The sequence below is a fragment of the Anser cygnoides genome, chromosome 6 (genome assembly GCF_040182565.1).
Source record: "Anser cygnoides isolate HZ-2024a breed goose chromosome 6, Taihu_goose_T2T_genome, whole genome shotgun sequence".
NCBI lineage: Eukaryota > Metazoa > Chordata > Aves > Anseriformes > Anatidae > Anser > Anser cygnoides.
Genome location: NC_089878.1, coordinates 31,833,459 through 31,855,361, shown reverse-complemented (window position 1 = coordinate 31,855,361; position 21,903 = coordinate 31,833,459). Strand labels below are relative to the sequence as shown.

At 65.8% G+C, this 21,903-nt stretch overlaps 1 protein-coding gene across 16 annotated transcripts in view; it reads left to right on the top strand.

The window, feature by feature from the left end:
- The window catches only part of TNS1 (tensin 1), a 55,488-nt gene that overhangs the window by 19,343 nt on the left and 14,242 nt on the right, over positions 1 to 21,903 (top strand). For 6 of the 16 annotated variants that reach the window (XM_066999015.1, XM_066999013.1, XM_066999012.1 and 3 more), the window contains 16 exons: positions 902 to 951; positions 1,173 to 1,344; positions 1,579 to 1,629; positions 2,132 to 2,254; positions 2,458 to 2,522; positions 2,632 to 2,715; positions 2,831 to 2,943; positions 3,434 to 3,494; positions 4,659 to 4,734; positions 4,833 to 4,962; positions 5,268 to 5,333; positions 5,669 to 5,830; positions 13,463 to 15,157; positions 16,905 to 16,991; positions 19,687 to 19,865; positions 20,102 to 20,240. In XM_066999015.1, the coding sequence (XP_066855116.1) occupies positions 902 to 951; positions 1,173 to 1,344; positions 1,579 to 1,629; positions 2,132 to 2,254; positions 2,458 to 2,522; positions 2,632 to 2,715; positions 2,831 to 2,943; positions 3,434 to 3,494; positions 4,659 to 4,734; positions 4,833 to 4,962; positions 5,268 to 5,333; positions 5,669 to 5,830; positions 13,463 to 15,157; positions 16,905 to 16,991; positions 19,687 to 19,865; positions 20,102 to 20,240 (3,253 nt within the window). Of the gene's footprint in view, positions 1 to 901; positions 952 to 1,172; positions 1,345 to 1,578; positions 1,630 to 2,131; positions 2,255 to 2,457; positions 2,523 to 2,631; positions 2,716 to 2,830; positions 2,944 to 3,433; positions 3,495 to 4,658; positions 4,735 to 4,832; positions 4,963 to 5,267; positions 5,334 to 5,668; positions 5,831 to 6,496; positions 6,816 to 13,462; positions 15,158 to 16,904; positions 16,992 to 19,686; positions 19,866 to 20,101; positions 20,241 to 21,903 lie in introns of those variants that run through there. The other 10 variants (XM_048046974.2, XM_048046973.2, XM_066999019.1 and 7 more) reach the window with 7 other exon arrangements.

The following is a 21,903-nucleotide window of genomic DNA, read 5'->3' as shown; positions in this document are numbered from 1 at the left end:
TCGGGCAGGGGTGCTGAGCCCCCAGGCAGCTCATCGGGGAGGCCGTTGGCCATCCCAGGCCTCCCATGGAGCTCCACCGGGCACCGTGACCTTGATGGGACCGGCTGGGGACGCAGGAGCCGCAGCGGGAGGTGATGTTGGTTGCACGTCGCCAAACCTGCCCCGGGCTGGGTCGTGCCCCAGGACCCCACAGGGTGGGTGAAGGCTGCGCTGCCGTGTCCCGAGCTGGAGCTGCAGCCCCCCGGAGGGTGGTGGCATGTCCTGCAGCTCTGCATCCTCCTGTGGATGGGGTTCAGGTCCTTCCCGGGGCTCGGGAGGTGCTGCCCGTGTGAGATGAGCCTTTAAAGGACTCCTGCTTGTTAGCGGGAGATACTAAAACTAATGAGGTGTGAGCGTGTTTTCCCTTAGCGGTTTTTTTTGGAAACCCTGCTTTGTTTTTCGGCTGAGGTCACGAAGTCGCCCAACAAACCGGCTGCAGATGAAATTCTTGAGGCCGGAGAACATGCATAAATAGAAGTTTCCTGCTCTGAGAGCTCAAACATTTCCTCCCGGCGTTCGGCGTGGTGGAGCCGGGGCCAAAGCAAACGGCGGTGCCTGGCCACGCGAGCCTCCTGTGGGCTGCAAGCCTGCCCCGTCCCCTGCTGTCACCTGGTGCCATCGCACTGTCCCCATCGTGCCCGGTGACCCTGCTCTTTGCTGTGTCCGTGGCAGGGATGGCAGCGCAATGGGGTGCTTGGTGCCACCGGGATGCCCCCAGGATGGGACTTGGTGACAGCGGTACCTTTGGCCCTTACAGGGCACCGTGCTGGGGATGGATGCGCCAGCCTTGGCATTGCATCTGGGGACATTCGGCCACTCCAGAGCCACAGCAATAACTCGCTTTTCCTCTCTGGCTCTTTAGGACACCACGAAATCCCCCAGGAGCGGGCAGTCACGCCGCAAAACGTCCAGGTAGAGTCCACGTGCGCCTCGTGGACCACATGGGGATGGGGACCTGCGGTGGCGGGGACACAACGACACCTGGGAGCGGGGAAAAACCCACGGGAAGCCCGACCCCTGCGTCCCCACCTGTCCCAGCCCATGCCCCTTAACCCAAATGGCCGTGCCGGGCGGGGAGTGTCACCGTGTCCCCTCGGTGCCACGTCCTGACGGCGGTCCCCTCCCTCGCCCAGGAGCATGAGCGTGACGGCGGCGATGGAGAGCAGCTGCGAGCTGGACCTGGTGTACATCACGGAGCGCATCATCGCCGTCTCCTACCCCAGCGCGGCCGAGGAGCAGAACTTCCGCAGCAACCTCCGCGAGGTGGCCCACATGCTGAAGTCCAAGCACGGGGACAACTACGTGGTGAGGGGCCCTGCCCGCCTGGGAAAGGGGCTGGGTCAAAGCTCTCTGGTCCCTTTTGGACCTCACGTGAATTTTTGGCCATTGCAGTGCCCCGTGGCAAGGCGTTACTGGGGTTAATGTGTCCGGGAAAATCTCTCCTGGGGGAATCTGGGGAGGCTTCGGGGGTGAGGAAGATGTGGGAGGGTTATTGGGGAGGAAGGTGTTCCCTCACTCTGTCTTTCCTCTTCCCTGAAGCTTTTCAATCTGTCCGAGCGGAGACATGACATCAGCAAGCTTCACCCCAAGGTGGGTCATGCCTGCGGGGAGCAGGGGGCTTTGGGGACTGGGGCAGGGCAGCCGGGCCATCCGTGGGATCAGCTGCAAGCTGCTGGGGGGGGGAACAGCCACCCCCTGCAAGCTGGTGGAGGGGCAGGGGAGGGAAAGCCCGGGGAAGAGCACCAGGACTGCCCCCACCAGCCCGAGCTGGCACCTCTTGGAGACCTCCCTTGCTTCCCCCTGAAGCGTTGTCCCCATCCCTGGGAACGTGGGGACCCCCAGGGCAGCTGAGCTGGGCGCCCTGCGGGGGGCTAAGATCTGGGGCCCCCAGCACCCCCCCGCACACAGGGTCATGGCAGAGAGGCTGGGAGAGGCATCAGGGCACCGCGGTGGCATTTGTCCCTTTTCCCCACCCTGTGCCCTTGCCCTGGGCTTCACACACCCGCTGGAGACTGCAGAGGGGGCACAGCTCGGCGTGGATGTGACCCCCGGCTGTGTCCCCCCCCCCCCCCCCCCCCAATTCCTCTCCCAGGTGCTGGATTTCGGGTGGCCCGACCTGCACACCCCGGCGCTGGAGAAGATCTGCAGCATTTGCAAAGCCATGGACACGTGGCTCAACGCGGCGGGTCACAACGTGGTGGTGCTGCACAACAAGGTGGGCTGGAGCCCGTCCCCAAAGCGGGGAGGGACACGGGGGGGGGCTGCAGGGCTGGGGCTGAGCACGCCAAGGGGTGCAGGGAGCCCGTGGTTTGTGGCTCGGTGTGCGGGGGCCAGCACGGTCGCGTGTGTTTATGTGGGATGGAGTGTGGGTGCCGACGGGTGTCGCCACCCCCGTGACGTCCCTTTTTGCTGTCACAGGGGAACCGCGGCCGGCTGGGGGTGGTGGTGGCGGCCTACATGCACTACAGCAACATCTCAGCCAGGTGAGAGCGGTACCCGGCCCCGGGGCACCCCGACCCGCTGCCCCCCAGGCGGGGACGGTGCCGGTGCCACCGCCTCCCTTTTCCCCTCACCTACCCCTCGTCCCCGCAGCGCCGACCAGGCTCTGGACAGGTTTGCCATGAAGCGCTTCTACGAGGACAAGGTGGTGCCGGTGGGACAGCCCTCCCAGAGGAGGTGGGTCCTGGCGTGTGGTCACAGCCCAGGTTTTGCCCCGTGGTTGTGGCGGGGGGGGGGCCGAGGGCGCTGCCCCGCTGCGGCACGGCCCCCGACCTGCCCGTCCCCCCTGCAGGTACATCCACTACTTCAGCGGGCTGCTGTCCGGCAGCATCAAGATGAACAACAAGCCCCTCTTCCTCCACCACGTCATCATGCACGGCATCCCCAACTTCGAGTCCAAAGGCGGTACGTGCCCCCAGCTCCCCCCAGCCCAGCCCCGTGCAGCCCCCTTGTTCTCCAGGGGCGACGTTTCCCACAATTTCCCAGGCCTTTTGAACCCTTTCCCTCTCCGGTTTTACCTCCTCCCATTTAGCAATGGGGTTTGGGCGGGAGGTGCAGTGCCACCGGGGCTCTGGGAGGGGATGCCTTGCTTGGGGAGCATCCGGCTCCAGCCCCCAGCCCCGCACCGGTCCTGCAGCACCCAGCCGGGCTGCGGGGGCTCCCACCTTTCCCGGCCCCATCCAGCCCCGAGCATCCCTTTCTGCCCACCCCACCGCAGCCCCAGATGTTGCCCGCGGCTGGCGGCCCCACCGGTGCGGGCTGGCCGAGGCGGGGAGCGGCTGTTTGCCTTGGCTCCATCCCTGTTTGGATTTCTACCCCGTGACTAAGCCCTGCCCCGGCCCCTCCGCCCCGCCGGCTAACAACGCGCCTTCTCTCCCCCGCTGATGTCTTCCAGGTTGCCGGCCCTTCCTGAAGATCTACCAGGCCATGCAGCCCGTCTACACCTCGGGGATCTAGTAACTATCCCTGCCCAGCTCGGGGCGGGGGGGGGGGCTCGCAGCTGGGGGGAGATGGGGACATTCAAGACCAAGTCCCCTGCGGTCCCAGTGCTTAGCCCTTTTGGTTCCCCCCGGTTCCTTGGGTGACAAAAAAGAAGCTCCCGGTTTTCTTAGAGGCTGTAACTGGTTATACTGGGCCATACTGGGCTGGCCTGGGCCGTGTTGCTTGGGGGGGGGGCTGTAGTGACTCTGCACATCAGCAGAGGGAGCCTGGGGCTGTGCGGAGCCTGGGGCTGGGGACACCTCGCCCTCCCTGGGGACACGGAGACACACGGAGACGTTCCTCCTCCCGCTGGCCAGAGGGATGCTCCTCCTGCCCCAAGAGCTCCCGTGGGGCTACAGACCGACGTGCCGTGACACGAGGCACCCTCCCAGCGCTGGTTCTCCCTCCCTATAGGAATCCTATAGGGCTGACACCCCGCCAGCCCCCCATCCCGCATCCCCATCCCTTGGGTGCGGAGAAGATCGCTGTGAAGAGCCCCCACAGTGGCCTTCCTCTTCATCCCAAGGAAGAGTTCCCCACAATTTCACCTCCCCACTATTTACCCCCACACCATTTCCCAGTGCTGCCACCCGGGGCAGGGTCTGTGCCCCCATTCCCAACCCCACCAGCCCCGGGGTCCCAGGGAGCAGGCACAGGGGAAGGCAAAGGGGCTCATTTCCCCAGCTGCCTACATCCCACTGCGGGTTCCCCCAGCGCCTGGCCCCACACCCAGCCTGCAGGGGGGCCCCCTCAGGGGGAGCAGAGCCCCTCGCCTTTGGGGTGTTCCCACCTCACCCCCTGAACCGGGATCTCCCTTCCCTGCAGGCCGAGCGCCCCCATTAGCCGAGATTTACTGCCACCCCAGCCTCGCCTTTCGGCTTTTAATAGACTGTTTATGGGACGCCGGTAATAAACTCCAGGTTTATCTCGCCTGTGAAATCCAACACCCTTCTTCCCGCCTCCCCCAGCGCCAAAAACTGATGCCACCGCTCGCAGGCAGCCCCCCGGGGTGTTTGTGGGGTGCAGGAGGGGAAACTGAGGCAGGGGGGCAGCTCCTGGGATGGAAGGGGCAGGAGGAGGCAGGGTGCTGTGAGGTCTCTGCGCCGCCGCTCGTGTCCACATGCTGTCCCTCTCCGCAGCAACGTGCAAGGGGACAGCCAGACGGGCATCTGCATCACCATCGAGCCCGGGCTGCTGCTGAAGGGCGATATCTTGGTAAGGAGCCCGTCCCCCGCTCGGCCTCCCGGTGCTCCTCGTGTCCCGGGGGATCCTGGTAGCGGGGGGACTCGTCCTGATCTCTGCTTCTCCCGCAGCTCAAGTGCTACCACAAGAAGTTTCGCAGCCCGACCCGCGACGTGATTTTCCGCGTGCAGTTCCACACGTGCGCCGTGCACGACCTGGACATCGTCTTCGGCAAGGAGGACCTGGACGAGGCGTTCAGAGGTAACCGCGCTGCCCGCCGCGGCGTCTCCCTCCTCCCTTCTGCCACTTTTCAGCTCCTCCTGTGGCTCTGAGGCTGCTCCCGTTGCTGGGATGGCTGGGCACCCCGCTGATGGGGAGCGCAACCCATCCTGGCTGGTGACAGCATCATAAATCCCAAATCTGGGCATCGTTGCCCAAGGAAAACCTTTACCAGCTCCTGCCCCTGAGCTGGCCAGGGCAGCTTTGGGCACATTTGGGGTGCTCGTCCGTGTGTGGTTGGTGGGACAGATGGGGATGGTCCCTTTGCTCTGCTCTCTCCCTGCCAGATGACCGCTTCCCCGAGTACGGGAAGGTGGAGTTCGTGTTCTCCTACGGCCCCGAGAAGATCCAAGGTACGGCCGGCTCACCCTGCGAGGAGGGCTCCCTGCCCCAAAAAGCCCAGCCCTAGGCACGCTCTGTCAGTCCGTCTGCCTGTCCCCAGGCAACCCCAAAAGCCCCAGCCAGCCACGTACACCTTGTCTGTGCGTCCTGATGTACCCCCCAGCCCATCTGTCCCTCTTGGTGCCCCCGTTCCTATATTTACACCCTGGGTGCCCCTCCAATTGTCTCCCAAATGAGGGAGAAAGCCCCGTCCGTGACGCTCCTGCCTTACCCCACGTGCCTCCCCCTTTTTCCCTCACCCCATCCCACCCATGCCGTCCCGACTGACAGTCCCTCGTCCTCCCAGGCATGGAGCACCTGGAGAACGGGCCCAGCGTCTCCGTGGACTACAACACCTCCGACCCGCTCATCCGCTGGGACTCCTACGAGAACTTCAACATCCAGCGCGAGGACAGCGCCGAGGGAGCCTGGGCCGAGCCGCCGCTGCCTGCCAAGCACCTGGAGAAAGGTCAGGGCCGCGGGCGGCTGCCGGGGCCACCGGGATGTTGCCGTGCCTCGGTTTCCCCTTGCTGGGGACGAGGACACCTCGCTGTCCCCGCACTGTCTGCTTGGAGCTGGGAGAAGGCCCCCGAGCCCCTGCTTGGCTGCTGCATGTTGGCTGCCCTCGCCTGCTCGCCAGGGACAGGGCGTGCTTGTATTTTATATATATTGAGGGTGCCGGGCCTGCGTCCCGGTGGCCAAAGCACCTGTGGCCGAGCAGATGCCTGAACTTTCCTGGCCTGATCCACACAGACGTCCCTGGGGCAGGGACAGCTGCGGTCCCCGGCTTCCCTGAAGGTCACCGGCTGTGCAGGGTGGGAGCCTGGGTGGCTTCGCCCGTCCCGTCCCCGCAGGGGTCTCGTCCTGGCAGCTGTCTCCTGCAGGCTGCCTTTGGGGTGGGGGCACACAGCTCTGCCCCTTGTGGGGTCTCCATGGAGTAGGGAGACCCCCCCGATCCTCCTCCCGCTGGCTTTTGGTGGAGAGCCTCCTGTCTGGGTGGAAACTGGGAGCCAGCACGGTTTTGCTGTCTCTTTCCCCCCTCTCCAGCTCGGTTTCCTTCCTCCCTCGCTCTCGGCGGCTCCAGCGGGTGGGCAGGCCGGCAGGGCGGCCGCGGGGGGCCGCGGGGGCCCCCACGTGCGCCATGGGGCCGGGATCGGGGCCGGCGGTGTGCGAGGCGGCGGTGCGAGGGGTCCGTGTTTATGGTTGTTCTGGCCTTATTTGGGCAGGGAATCGCACGCCGGCATTTTTGGCACACCAGGCGCGAGCGAGCGGCGGCGGCGGTGGGGCGGGGGGGGGGGGGACCGAGGCTGGCACGAGGTGTGGGGGGGGGACGGGACCAGAGCCGGGGTGGGATCAGCCGCCGCGCCGTTCCTTTGCCACTGCCGCTCCCCGCCGCCCGGCGAAGGCTCCCGGAGGAGGCGGCAGCCAGGGAAGTCGGGATCACCCGCGAACCGGTGGGTTCCCCCGCCCCGCGCCGCGTCTCCGCCGGCCCCTGCACCCGCCACCCTCGCCGTGGCTCTGCTTGGGGACCAGGCTGGGCACCGAGGGGGTGCTGAGCTGGGTGGGATGGGGGGGGGGGGGGACGGGCCCCAAGGGGCAGGAGGATGGCAGGGGGGGTTTGAACCCCCATGTCTGGCTTTCTGGCACAGAGGGTACCCAGGCACGGGCTGCTCCGCGAACCCCCCTGCTGGCCTTCTGCAGGTCCCTGCTGCCCGCCTGGCCCAGGGCTGCCCCGTGGGAGTCTGTGAAAGCGGGGTGTGCCGGGACACCCCCCGTCCCCATCCTGCCACACGTCATCTGTCCCCGCGTGGCACTAGCGGCTGGTGGCTCCGCCTGCCCTCCTTCGTCCTCCTCAGCGGGGCTGTGGGGTTGGTGCTTGCTCCGTGACGAGTTCCCACCAGCGTTCTGGCAGCAGTCACTGCTGCGGTGGGTCTTCCCCGCGGCTGTTTTTGGGGTTCACATGATCCGGTCCAAGGTGGATGAAGGATTCGTTGCTTCTCCTGGCGGGGCCAAGCTGTAGCAGCGCTGCCGCTTTTGCAGCTTGCTGGAGGATTGCTGCCGAGGAAGTTTTGGGGCAGGTGGGCAAAGCTGGATACGTAATGGCGGTGGCGCAGAGTGGGGGGACACCAGGCTTGGGACAACCCTGGGGCAGTGCGAGGTGGTGCCAAAAGGCCACGCATGTGTCTCCAACCCAGCAGCTCCCCGTAACCACAGCCCCTTGGACCCACTCGCCCCGCTGCACCCGTTGTCCATCCTTCCCCTGCCTCCCTCCTCCGTACCAGCCCCGGCCCCGCTGCGGGCCAGCCCTGCCCGGCCCCGCTTTGTGCCGAGGCCGGGACCGGGGCTGCCGAGGCTGGGCCAAGCCCAACATCTGCAGGGGACTTGCTAAATCCCCACCTGAGTAATGCTGCTGGCGCCGGGCTCGGCCGCGCTCACGCGCTTGCGCTCCCCTCCTGGTGTACCCTTTGGCCGGGATGGAGGGGATGGGATGTCTGGGGGGGCACGGACGGGGGGCACCAGCTCCCCAGGTCAGCCCTGGCTGCGAAACCTCCTGGGGTTATGCCGGTGCCCTCCTCCTCCTGCCTCGTCTCCCCGTCCCGTGCTGGGAACAGGGTGGCGGACACCAGTGCTGCACCTTTCCGTGGGTCCCCACGTCCCCAGAGGGGGTCACTGCCGCGGGTTTGTCCCCGCTGCGGCGGGGCGGGCGTCTTGCTGGGCACCCCCATGGGGAACATCTCCCACGGCGGGGCCGGATCCTGCCTCCGGGGGGGCCACCAGGACGGACGGGGAGCGCGGAGGAGCGGGCGAGCCGGGGCGCGCGGAGGCGGGGAGCCAAATGGGCCAGGCCGGGGCTGTTAAAGCCATCGTGGAGCTGCCGGGCTGCGGCGCTCCCCCCGCGGCTGGCTCCGTCCCCTGGCCGGGCTCTGCGGGGAGGGGAGCCGCTGGCTCTGCTCTCGCCTTCGCCAGCTGACTAAAGCCGAAGGAATCCGCTTCCCCCTCCCCAGCCCGCCCATCTCCGCCGCCCTGCGCTCCGACCGCCGCGAGGTAAGGGCTCGGCGGGTGGGTTTTTGGGGGGCACACAGGGCTCGCACCCTGCTCCTGGGTCAGCGGGGACCCGGCTAGGCTGGAGCTGGGTCCGTGGGGAGGCTGTCCTCCTTCCTTCGGGTTATTCCCCGTGGGGGGAAATGCTGGAGCATCCGCGGGCTCGGCTGGATGTTTGGGCTGGGCATGCAAGCCGGCAGCTGCTTGCAAGGCAGGGGCTGTCCTCTGACCTGATATTTTGGGGTGGAGAAGCAGGGACTGCGGGGCTCCAGGCCAGCAGGGCTCACACCAGGGATGTGGGCTGGGTGCCCGGCAGGCACTGGAAGCTCAGCCCCTTCTCTTTCTCCTTTAAGGAGTCCTTAAAGTCAAAACCTGCTGGGGCAGGTGTGCGTGTTTGGGGTCCTTGGCCTGCCCTCCCATGGGTGCCCAGAGCTGTGGGACCCGGGGGAAAAAAATAAAAAGGTGTGAAGCGAGCAAAACAAGGTTTGCAAGGATGCCAGCTTGGTGCGTGCCACTGTTTGGAGGACACAGGGCTCTGAGTCGGGGGCTTGGCTGGAAACGAGAACGTGGGAAATGTTCATTTTGGGGGGAATGGAGTGGAGGGAGCCTTGCGTTTTGGATCGAGCTGGAGAAGTGAGGGGGAAGGGGGTTTCTGTCCCACCCGGCTCCCAGACAGGACCCCGCCGTGTTCGAGTGCCTGCCGCCACCACCCGGGCTAGCGAATTGGCAGGGTCTTTCCGGCATGGGGTTTTTGTGGGGTGCAGGGACTGGGGGTGCCATACGTGTCCCTGAAGCAGCGCTGTCCCCTGCGTGCCGTGCAGGCTGGCACGGCTGGGGGCAGGGGTCGTGTGCGGCGGTGAGGGCTGGGAAGGGGATTTGCAAAACTGGGTCGGGTTTGGCAGATGGTGTGGCCATGGGAAGGGGTCAGGGGCTTCGCCGCCAGGGGTTTCTGCTCCTCTTGAGCTGGGCGTTTAGTTGTGATGGAGAAACTCAGGACTCCAGCAAGACTTCTGGGTCTGCAGTCCCCCCTCTGCCTCTTCAAAGCATCCTGGGGGGCCCGAAAGGACACCCCCCTCCCACCCAAAACGTGTCCTAGCTTCCTGGGGACAGGTGTGACATGGCGTGGGAGCTGGGCAGGGCTGGGGGGCTCAGGCTGGGGGGTCCCCAAGGGGCTGGGGTCTCCTCCAGCGGGGTGATGCTCTGTGCCTGGTTGGGGGGTGGCCAGGCCGTCCGTCTCGCTTTCGGGGAGGCTGTCCATCCGTCCGTCCGTCCGTCCGTGGTGCCTAGGAAATGGTTAACGCGCTGCAGCGCTGCTCGTGGTGGAGGAAGTAGTTAATATTCATAACTAGAAGCCGTCTGTCTGTCCGGCGGCTGTCCTCCCTGCCCTCCCTGCCCTCCCTCAGAGGCGTCTCGCCCCTCGCCGGGTTAACCGGGGCTGGGGCTCGGTGCCGGCAGCCCCCAGCCACCTCCCCGCTGCCTCTCCCCGGTGTGGTCTGGGCGGAGGGGAGGGATCCGACACCTCCTCGCCTCCAGCCTCCTCCGTCCTCGCCTCCAGCCTCCTCTGTCCCATCCCTCTGCCTCCTCTCCTCCGTCCCCCCCTCGCTCCCCGCCGCTGCGTCCAGCTCCTGGGGCTGAGCCCCCCTCCAGTCCCCCCCTTGCGCTCGGGGTGCCCCGAAGTTGGCCCCGGGGACGCGGCGCTGGGGAGGGAATAGCTCTGCATAGAGGGAAAGCAAAGCCAAAGGGACAAACGCCAGCCAAAGCCAGCCCCGGCCGTCGGCTCCTGTCCTGGACGGACGCACGGAGCCGGCTAAGGACGCCGCTCGAGCTGCCGCCGCGCCAGCTCCTCTGGAAGGCTCTGGTGCTGGAAGGAGCGAAGGAAAGGGATTTTGCCGCCCGCTCCTTCTCTTCGCCCGGGATCTTTTCTTCCCTGTGCCCTTTGGTAAGTCCTGACTCTGCTTTTCTTTGAGCCGGACGGGCTGGGGGTGGAGGGCTGGGGCGGGGGGGGGGGGATTTATGGCCGCGGTGACCCCTGGCTCAGGGGCTGGGATTACTTCTTGCCATCTTATCTGGGCACACGGTGAAACCAGAGCTGGGGAGGGGGGGGTGCTGAGCTCTTCCCGTGGGACTCAGCCTGGCTCCTCCATCCTACGGAGGGTCCTGAGACCCCGCGGACCTGCCTGGAGGCAGAGGCAGCAGGTGGGATGCTGCTGGACCAGGGGAGACGTGGCGGTGCCCCAGCCTCATCCTTTACACGAGCGCGGAGCCCCGGGCAGGATTTGCGCCGGCGCACGGTGCTGCGAGGTGCACCCCGCTGGGCGTGAGGGATTTGGGAACGGGGGGGTCCTTCTTCCACCCACCGGGCTGAGCCCCCGCCCTCTTGCCACTTGTTGTAGACCGGGTTTGGGGTTTTCTCCCGGTCTGAGCTGCAGGGTGACGGGGAGGGAGAGGGCAGAGCATCGCTGTGCCGGGGAGGCGAGCGGGGCCATAGGGCTGGGCTCGGCGGCTCCCCCAGGCTCTCCCCGAGCTGCAGCAGGGGCTGAGCCTGGGCAAACCTGGCCCTGTCAGGCTGGAGCTGCGCTGACCTTCAGGGACGGAGCCTGACCTTGCGGGGAGCTGCAACCACGTTGCAAACGGGGACCTGGCGTCCCGCTGTTTTGGGGACATCTGCACTGCCTGAGGCAGCCCGTACCCCTTCCCTTGTTGCTTTCTGGGGGAGTTTGCTCAACTTCTCAGGTGACGAGTGACAGGCAGCTGTCACAGCGTGGCCCGGGGTGGCGTGGGGAGGTGGCAGGGGGCAGCAGGCAGTCACCTCTTGTCATCAGAGCCCAGGGGATGCGTGGGGACAAGGACGGGGTGCGCAGGCAGGTATGGGGCAGAACAGAACGGGGGACCAGAGGGGGCCTGACCAAAGGCCCCTTCCTCGCTTGGTGCTGCTCTTGGGGGTCACCAAATCCCCGTGTCCCCGTTTAACTGGAGGGTCCAGGGCGGGTGGGACCGGGCGCTCGGAGCTCTGTTGCCCCGCCACGAGCTGTGCCCCATGCTGACCCCGCTTTCGAGACGTTTCGCCCAGCCGTGGGGCGGTTCCCAGCCTACAGCCTAATTAAAGCCTTTCTCATCTATTTTTTCCCTCAGAGCCACGTGCTTTCATTTATATTTATTTATTCCCTTTTCCTTTCCATTCCCTTGCCCTATTTATCCCAGCCCCCCTCGGCTCTTGCCCTATTTCCCGGGACTGGCCAGCACCCGCTGCTGCCATCAGACGGGAGGGCTGGGCGATGTCCTGACTCCAGCCGATGTCTCAGCCTCTCCGGCGTTGACGCGGCCCCTGGACACGCTGCTTTTTCCTTTCTCCCTCCCCTGGAAGGGATTCCCTCCCTCTCTTCCCCCTTTCCCTGCTACGGGAGGGGTGGCCGACTCGACCGCTGCCGGTTCCTGGCTACGCTGGGCGCACCGAGGAGCGCCGAGCCTCCGGCAGAAGTCGCGGACACGTCCTCATCCCTCCACGCTGGGTGCCCGGAGGAGACCCCGCTGTCCCTGCTGCCCTGGGGCATCTTCGAGGCCAGGGCTCCCTGGGCTGCCAGCAGGGAGCCGGGAGCGGAAAATCGGCATCAAGGGGGCTCTTTCCGGGGCGGGAACAGGCCGGCTCGGTAGGTCGTGTGCCGGGCGGTATTTATGGCGAGGAGGGGTCGTGGCGGGGGGCGAGGGTGTCCCCGCAGGCAGGCAGGGACCCGGTAAGCTGTCCCCGCACCCCGGCTCGGGGGCTCGCTTTCGGAAGTGTTTTGCTCGCAGATAGGAGCGCTCTGATTTCACACTATCGCATTAGGGCCGTCTTCCGCTCCTGAGTCAGCCGCCTGGCCCCCGGCCAGAGAAGAGTCATTTTTTCCTCCAAAAGAAAGTGTTTAACGCTGCTCGCAGCCCCTTCCAGGAAACCTCGGCGGGGAGCTGGAAAAACAAGAGTCTGCAGCCCAGCCGGTGCCGTGCGTGCTGCTGGGGGGGGAACGGGCACGGCGAGGGGGGGGACTGTCCTCAATGCCACCCTGGTGGCTGGGCTCCTGGGGTCCTCGCTGCGTCCCCGAAAGCTGGGCAACCCCTTTGGGAAGCTTTAAAGGTTGAAACTGGTGGCTGTGGGAGCTGGGGAGCTCGGAGCAGGATGTGTGCCCTGCGGAGCTGGCTGCGGGATGTCGCGGTGGGGTTGTTGGGTGATGGTGCTTCGAGCTGTGGGGTGTCTGGTGCCTCCCCAGGGAGGAGACGCCGTGTGCTCAGGGCTGGGCAGAAATGCTGCATGTGTGGGAGCTCTGGGGAAGTGTCCGGCCGTGAGAGAAGGTCCGGAGCAGATCCACCCACCCTGAAAGACCAGAAAGGGTGGGAGCCTTTCTGTAGCCAGGGAAGAAAATGTCAAGGATGGGTGGCTGTCTGGGTCCGTGCATCGCCTGGGAGGGGAGTGGGAGGTTGGAGCACATGGGAAGGGGAAAGGTGGGTGCTTGGTTCAACTGCCCTCCATCCCTGGGCCGAGAACAGCCATCCAGCTGGAGGCACAGAGAACCGTGAGGCCAGATCCCCACTGCCTCCCCCTGTCTCCTAAGGCTTGTGTATGCGCACTGCCACAGCCCCCGCTCTCCCCCCGATGCCCTGTGGCCCTTTGGGTGCAGGCTGAGCCCCGCAGAGCCATGGGGCAGCGGTTAGGCAACAGCCCACGGTACCGGCAGCCCTGACCCTCCCCATCGACGGGCCCAGGAGGAGAACTGCACGGACTTTGCACGGCCCCGGGGGGGTGTTTGCTGGATGTCGGCGGAGCATGTGGTGCTTGCGGGGCAGGGAAGGACGGCGCGCGGAGCCAGGGCCGTGCAGCCGCGGGGGCACGGGGAGGGGGTCCGGCCCCGGTGTCTGTGCATGGTGGCGCCTGCGGGATTGCGGAGGGTGCAGAGGAGACGGCGATGCTGGTAGCTATGCCTTACGGCGGCACGGAAGAGATCGAAACCACCGGCTAATGGGACCCATTAGCTCCGTGCAGCGAGCCAGCCATTGATCTGGGGTCTCGTGTTCGTTTCTCCCCTTGCAGAGGTTGGGCACACGCAAGGGCCCCTGGACGGGAGCCTCTACGCTAAAGTGAAGAAGAAAGACTCCCTGCACGGCAGCACCGGCGCCGTCAACGCCGCCCGCCTCCCTCTTTCGGCAACTCCCAACCACGTCGAGCACACGCTGTCGGTGAGCAGCGACTCGGGCAACTCCACCGCCTCCACCAAGACCGACCGGACGGATGAGCCGGGGGCGCCCGGGGCGCCCGGCGGCCACACGGTGCTGAGCCCCGAGGAGAAGCGGGAGTTGGACCGTCTCCTCGTCGGCTTCGGCTTGGAGAGCGCGGCGCCCATGCACAACCACGTGCCCGGCCCCGTGCCCGCGCGCGCGCCCGCCGTGCCGGGTCGCCACGTGGTGCCGGCCCAGGTGCACGTCAACGGCGGTGCCGTGCCGCTGGTGGCCGAGCGGGAGACGGATATCTTGGACGACGAGCTGCCCAACCAGGACGGGCACAGCGTGGGCAGCCTGGGCACGCTGTCCTCCTTGGACGGCACCACCACCGCCAGCGAGACCGGGTACCACGAGGCACCGCGGGTGGGCAGCCTCTCCTCCCTGCCCAACGGGCCGGCGAGCTACAACGGGGCTGAGAAGATGCTCAAGGAGGGGCTCTATGAGGCCGAGCCGCTCTCCAACGGCACCTACCCCTACGGCAACCAGAACGCCCTGGTGGGCCACCACCTCCGTGACCCGCTGGCTCACTTGCGGCCCTCGGCATCTGCGCAGGAGCACCTGGCCGCCTACCCGCAGCGGCCACCAGCCACGGCCTCCCCAGGCTGGCTGCAGCCCCCGGCGCCCCAGACCTACGTGTACGGCTATGACCTTCCTGGCGCCCACCGCTCGCAGTCCTTCCCGGCCGTCGGGACGGCCAAATACGAAGCGAACCCGGCACTGCCACAAGCCCCTGCTCGCAGCACCAGCAGCCGGGAGGCCGTGCAGCGGGGCTTGAATTCCTGGCAGCAGCAAGGCGGCAGCCGGCCACCTTCCCGGCTGCAGGACGGCGGCTTGGAGAGCCACAGCCCCAGCCTGTCCAGCTGCAGCCCCCAGCCCAGCCCGCTGCAGCCGGTGCCCCCGCACAGCCACAGCATGCCCGAGTTCCCCCGGGCGCCATCCCGCCGGGAGATCGAGCAGTCCATCGAAGCGCTCGACGTCCTCATGCTGGACCTCGCGCCCGCCGTCCACAAGTCGCAGAGCGTCCCCGCGGCCGCCCGCCCGGACAAGCCGGCCGCCCTGCTCTCCTCGCTCTCGGCGCAGCCGCTTGCCAGTCACTATGCCCAGCCGGCCCCGCAGGTGGCCCAGCCGAGGTCCTTCGGCACCCCCGTGGGCTCCGATCCCCTGGCCAAAGCCTACTCTCCCGGCCCACTAGCTCCCATGGGACGAGGCACGATGGAGCCAGACTACATCGTGCACGAGTACCGGGAAACCTACACACCCTACAGCTACCAGCCGGTGCCGGAGCCGAGGAGTTACGGCCATGCCGTTGCACCGGCGAGCGTCCTCCCGCTCAGCACCTCGTATAGCCCCGTGGGGTCCCAGCAGCTCCTCGTCTCCTCCCCACCGTCCCCCACCGTCCCCGCACAAAGCCAGATGCCCCCCAAGGGACTGGAGAGTTACGAAGACCTGTCGAGATCAGCGGAAGAACCCTTGAATCTGGAGGGCCTGGTGGCCCACAGGGTGGCAGGTAGGATGCTTTGATTCCTTGGGGGGGTGGAAGGTGGCGCGGGGTCCAGCTCGGCAGTGGCACCATGCGTGGTGGTGACAGGGATGGGGGACGGTGACTCCTGGTCCGTGCCAGACCCAGGCTGAGCCCATGGAAGGGGCAGCCTGCGCTGCTTGTGGAGAAACCCAGTGCAGCTCGCCATTCTGGGGGGAATGATGCGGCCCCCCACCCTACAACAGGGCAGGAATGGGCAGCAGCACCTTGCTGACGGCGATGGCTCTGTGCCGCGGAGGAGAGGCTGTGCTCCAACTCCCTGCCTGCCCTAGGCTCCGGTTTGGGGTTTTCAGGGACACGGAGGGTCCCAGCTCCCTGGGAAGGAGCTGCCGTGGCTCTGCGGCTCCGCGGGTGCCCTCCCACCCGCTGCTTGAGTGAGCAGTTGTTTAATTGCGGAGCGACATTTGGGAAGGGTTCGGGGATGTGTCCAGGCTCGGGGCCAGCTCGTGATGCTGGGGCTTGGCAGCTCCGTCCGTTCCAGCTCTGCGCTCAGTCCAGAAACTCGCCCGGTATTAGAGGGAGGGGGAAGAGGCTCGGCTGGAAAAATCCGACAGCACCAACCCACCCGGCGCTGGGGCTGAGTCACCGCTGCCCCAGGAGGGGGGCAGCGCCGTGGGGCAGGATGGGGGGCGCTGGAGGCGTGGGGGGCAGTTTGCATCCACCTGAACCCTGTTTTGGGGGTTCAGGCCCACAGAGGTGTTCAGGGAGCCAGGGCAGACAACAAACCCAAGGACACTGGGATGCCCAAACCGCGCTGTGTTTCTGGGCTGAGTGTTTTAATGAGAAGATCCCGCACGCCCCCAAACCCATTGAACAGCTACGGGGAGGGAAAAAAACAGCATGGAAAAAAGGAGAGCCCTCAAAGGAGGCTTTGGAACGAGTGGGAAACGGTTGCTTGGTGTCTGTTGAAAGTCCTGCCCCCAGTGCTGGGGCCGGGGAAGGGTCCTGGATGTGGTGCTGGGCTCGGTCCCACCCCGCAGCCACCGGGTGTCCCAGGCAGGAGCGGCGTGCGGGGACGGTCCCAGCCCACGTCCAACTGCCCCCCTTGGAGCCTGTCCGTCTGTGCCAGCGGGGACAGGGCGGGTGGCTGGCCTGACCTCCGGCAGGAACGAGGTGTCCCCAAGGCAGCGCAGAGCTGGAGGGGACGGCTGACGGGAGCGGGGCACGGCCGGGTTTGTTTGCATTCCCTGCTGCTATAAACTGCCTGCACAGCCCGGCGCAGCCAGGAGGAGCGTCCTGCACTCCCTCTGTCCCCAGTGGGGAGAGAAGCCCAGGTCCTGCCATCCCTAAGTCCCCGTCCCCTCCCAGCAAGGCAGCCATCCCTTCGTCTCATGATGGGGGGACCTGCCCGGTGCCGTCCCCAGGGGGACGTTGGCAGGGCATCGGTGGTGTTGCACAAGGCCGCGTGTGGCTGGGAGCCACCGTTTATTCCCCCTGGGGGTTTAAGCGGAGCTGGGGTCGAGGTGAAGCAATGTCCCTGCGCTTCGGGTGATGTGACAGCACTTCCAAGTGGGGCCTGAGCTCCCTTGGACCCCGAGCAACCCCGGGCTTGTCTTCTGGAGCCCAACTAATTTTCTCTTGTTTTCTCTCTCTCTGTCTCCCTTTTGTATCTTGTGACATTTGTCCTGTCTGCCCTCTCCTCTCCCTGTGGGGGGCTGTGTCTGTCCCCTGTGACCCCCCACCCTCCTTGCACCCTGTCCTGGTACGCTGGCAGAGTACAACGCCAAGCTCAGGGACCTCAACAAGAGCACCAAAGCCCCCCGTCCTCCTCTGAAACAGCAACGGTCCTTCTCCTCCTCTGGTTCGTTCAGTCCACCTCCCTCCTTCCCTCTCCTCATGCCTTCCTCCTCCCTTCTTCCTCCTTCCTTCTCCTCCCTTCTTCCTTCTCTTCCCTCTTTCCTGCTCCCTTCTCCCTTCCCTCTCACCCTCCTTCCCCGCATGCCGAGTGCTCCGTGTGTTGCATGGACGTGGGATGGAGGGAGGACGATGCTCAGGGCCCCCCTCCGCCTCCTCTGGTGGGCTGGGGAGCCCCTGGCCCTGGGTTCACACCCCCATTCCCATGGCTTTGTGTCTCATTAAGGCCTGGCACATCTCTGGCGGGGTTTCCTTGCTGTGAAGGATCCAGGTGCTCTCTCCAACCCCCCTGAGCTTTGCCCCTCTGGCCAAGGCTCTCCCCTTGGGGAGGAAGGGCCAGGAGCAGCTGAGCGTCCCCTGGGTGATACGTGCTGGGGACCCCTTCGGTGGCCAGCCGGTTTGCACCCACCCAAGGTGGGGAGAGCACGAGGATGGAGGTGGCGATGGGCTGGCAGCGGAGAGCTGGGCTCTCCAGGTCTCTGGGTCACCTTCTCTCCCTGCTTTGGGTTTCTCCCCAGGAGGACTGAAGAGGTTTGAAGCCTCCAAGTCCTTGGCACAGGGTAATGTGACCGAAATGCTCCTGGGGTTGTCCCCAGCCGGGCTGGGCTCTGGTCCATGGTGTGGCCCTGAATTCATCCAGGGATGGGTTGGGAAATTGAAGGCGCACCCTGAAGCACGCGGCTTGCAGCAGGGACGGTGCGTCAGCCTTGCAGTGCTTTTTTGGGGTGAAACATAGGTGGTAACATCCATGAGGCACCCCAGGACGGAGAGGGGGGGAGCTTGGGGAAGGGGTGGCGGTGTGGGATGCTGCTGTCCCCCAGTTTGGCCGCTCTGGGTGCGCCGTCACGGGGACATCCCGCTCCCGCGGCCTGGCGAGGCGTCCTTGGGGAGCTGGTGCTCGGCTGAGCCGGGCTGTACATCTGCAAGGGGGCACAGCATGGGGGGAGAGAAGGGTTTACTTTTCAGGCGTAGTTTCCAGCACATAAATCACCTGGGGGTCAGCGAGGCTGTGCGCAGAGCCTGGGTTTCCTCCAGGCTTCGCTCCGAGCAGCCTGTGAAGTTTCCCACTCTCCGCGCCCGAACAATGAGTCCCTTTTTTCCCCTCCTCCCTCCCCTCCCCGCCGTCCCCGTCTGTTTTCCATTTCTGGGGAGCGGAGCAGCGAAAATCCCGTGAGCTGCCGGGTGTCCTGGGCACTGGGGCAGGAGCTTGGCCACAGGGGCTGGCCCCGTGCCGCCCCTTGTCCCCCGCCGCAGCCTGGGGACCTGGGGACACCCCGGCACAGCACAACTGGGGAACACAGCCCTGGGGTGCAATGCGCTCCCCAAATTAAAAAAGCCAACCAGTGCAGGCGTGAGCGAGTGGAGGAGCCCAGCCTCTGCCTCTCTGCGATGCAAGGAGCAGGGCAAAAGGTTTGGGGTGGCCCTTCACCACGCTCTCGCCTGCCGCACGGCTTCCCGGAGACCCTCCGGGTCCTCCCCCCCCCTGTCCCCACCAACGTCTCTTTTAGCTGCCGGCCCCCGAGCACCTGCAGAAGGGATCGGGGAGTTGTGTTTCAAAGCCGCTCTTAGTGGAATTTTCCAGGCCGCCTCCGCGGCTCGAGCCAGCCCCGTTGGCTCGCGTCCCCCGCCTCTCAGCCGGGCCGCTGCTCCCCAGAGCGGTGATTTTATTGTTGCTGCCATTAACTGCGCTGATTAGTTCGAAATGCACCCGGGCCACCTCCCTCCCTCCCTCCCTCCTTCTCTCCCTCCCTCGCTGCCAGCGGAGCTGTGAGGCCGCATCCGTGGCGCTGAGCAGGCACAGGGGTGGATGGAGGAGAGGTCAGCGGGTGCGAGGTGCCGGTCCCGCGCGGAGCCCTGCAGGGCAGGGGAAGCAGCTGATGGCCGGTCGTCCTCTGCGAGCCCGTGGGAAAGGAGTTGGTGTTTGAGAAGTGCATTTCCTGGAGCGTGTTGCTGGCCTCTTTCTTTATTTTTTTTTTTTTCCTTTTCTCTCACTTTTTTTTTTTTTCTTCGCCGCCGCGACGCCTCTTAGCAGGGCGCATGGGAAAGGCGGAGGGGATGGTGCTGTCACCTGTACCTCTGCCCCCATTCCTCAGCTTTCTCCCAGCCCACTGGGATCACTGGCGTGACCTACCCAGACCCGGGCAGCCAGCACAAACCCGCGGTGACTTGCTCCCTTCTCTCTGTCTGCTCTGCAAGACCCCGAGCGCTCTGCTGAGCAGCGTTCCCTTCTCCTCGCTAGCGGGGCTGGCTCCCCAGGCTGCTCGCAGGATGCTCACAGGATGCTCGCAGGATGCTCGCACCCCTCACACCCGCTGCTGGGGGATGCTCTGTCCCCGAGCTCAGGGCTCGTGGTGCTTGGTAGGGCTAACGCAACGAGCCGGCCACTAGCCACAACCCTGGCTTGCTTTTTTTCCCTTGTCCCTGTGCCACTGCTGTCGAGCAGATCTGAGCCAGCTTAAAAGCAGCTGGGCCAGGGGTTTGGTGCTGCTATGGGACAGGAGCAGGTGAGTGCTGAAGCTGCCACCTCTGCCTGGCAGATCCCCCTTTTCCAGACCCTCTCGGATCAGCCCCGGAGCATCTCCCACTGGTCCCCATCCCGCTGGCCCCTCCTCACCGCCCTCCCGCCCTGTGCTTGCCCGCAGGGGTGCAGTCCCGGGAGAAGCCCCCGGAGGAGAGCGCCGTCCCTGCCCGACGGCGAACCCCCAGCGACAGCCACTATGAGAAGAGCTCGCCGGAGCCCAGCTCGCCCCGCAGCCCCACCGTCCTCTCGCCCGAGGTGGTCAGCACCATCGCGGCCAACCCCGGAGGGAGGCCCAAGGAGGTGTGCAAGGGGTACCGCTGCTGGGGAGGCTGGCGGGGAAAGGCTGCCTCCAGGGAGGGGGAAGGCTTGGAGGTGCCTCTGGGACTTGTGGCCTCCGCAGCATTACTGGGGATTAATGCTGCTTTTTGGTTAGCAGGGAGGAGGTGAAAGCTTTCCTCCTCTGGGGGGGGGCGGGTCCCGGAGGTTTGTGCCCGTTGTATGGATGGGGCCAACCCTTTACCCCGCTCTCCCCCCAGCCTCACCTCCACAGCTACAAGGAAGCCTTCGAGGAGATGGACGGTGCCTCCCCCAGCAGCCCAACCTCCGGCGGCGGTGAGATTTCTCCCCCCACCCCAGCCTTCCCCGTCTCGCCACAAACCCCTTACTCTGACCCCCGTAAGTGCCGCGGCTCCGGGAGGCTGAGGGGCTTGGTGGGTGGCTCTTGTCAAGCCAGAAATTCGCCAAGGGTCAGACAGCTCCGGGCTCCACACACCCACCGCCACGAGAATCACTCCTCCTCTCCCTCCTCCTCTCTCCTTCGCATCCCACCTCTCCACGCTGCCACCCGCATCCCATGCTTGGCACCGTCCTCTTGGCTTTTCCCCGTCCTCCGCTCGCTGGGGTGTTTCTCCAAAAGGGATCACGAAGCGGGATGAGGAGAGAGGCAGGGTCTGAAAGGCAGCGTCATTTTGCCCCATCCCCTTCCTGCACCTCCCCATCTTTCCTACCGGCATGGCAGAAGGGCAGCGGTGCTGCTGCAGGGCAGGTGAACAGGGGAGAAGGAGGCGCAGACAGGAGCAGGGTCTCGGGGCGACCCCTCGCATGCTGATCCACTTCTCACTTGCTATTCCCAGGGCAGGGGGGTCACAGAGCAGGGAGGTGCCAGCGTGGGACTTTGCTTGCGGTCTGTCTCTGCTCCCCTGGCTCCTTTCTGACTAACCCCGGCTGTGCAGTCGTGGTGGGTTTGTGGGGACCGGGTTTGTGTGACTGGGTCCGGTGGCAAGCCCTGATGTGCGACCTCACGGGCTGGATCGGTGCCACGGAGCAGCCGGTCAGCTGGGAAACCCATCGGAAAGTTGTCAGCCTCCCTACGGCCCCCCCCAAAAAACCACCTGTAGGCTGAACGCAGAGGGATGCTCTCGGGCTGGGGATGCTCGGGCTCGCCTCTGGTGCCACGTCCTGGTCCCAGCTGGCAGCGCTGGTGGCCGCAGGGCCACCTGCCCCTTGCAGCTCAGGCTGGTTCCCCCGCGGTGCTGCCGTCTGTCCCCTGCAGCGCGCTGAAGCCCGAGCCCCGTTCCACGGGATGCGGTGACCCGAGGGTGGGAGCATCCCCGGGGCATTTGGCAGCTCGGAAATGGCTCCCTTGTTCCTGGAGACCCGAGAGCTCCGGCCGGGGCAGCAGCTCCTTGGCAGAGGGACAGCGGCTCATTTTGGGGATGAGTCACTCACAGAGGTGACAGAACAGCCTGGCGGGGACGTGGCCTGGGGGCAGCATTTCTTATCCAGCGCTAGCCAAGCAGGAGGTCTGAAGCTGAAGCTTTCAGGCTTCACTATGGTGTCCCCAGGGGGGATGCAGGAGCCGTTCTCCATGGGGATAGCGCTGTGCCGGGGAATTCCTGGTCCCAGCGGGACCCTGCAGTTTGTTAGCTGGCAGTGGCACGGGACCAGGTTTAGGGCAATCAGATTTAGGGAAATCAGATTTAAGGGAAATCAGCCACCTGCCGGGGCCAGGCAGCACGCTGCCCTCTCTCCCTCGCTTGGTTTCCCAGTGACTTGGCTGCTCCAGCCTGAGGCTGCCCCGAGGACGTGGCCTCAGGGGGTTTGGCTTTCCCACCACCCCCCGCCTCCCGGCACCCCTGCTGCGAGTCGGGGTGCTCAGATGCTGACGGAGGAGCGAGTCCCGAGATGAATCCTGGAGGTGTCTCCAGGGGGCTGGCAAGCGGGGCTGCTCACGGTGCTGCTGAAACACAGCATCAGGGCGACGGGTCAGACCCGTGGGGCAGGAGGGGACGGGAGGTGCAGCCATGCCCTACGAATCCTCGTCACCCTATAACCATGC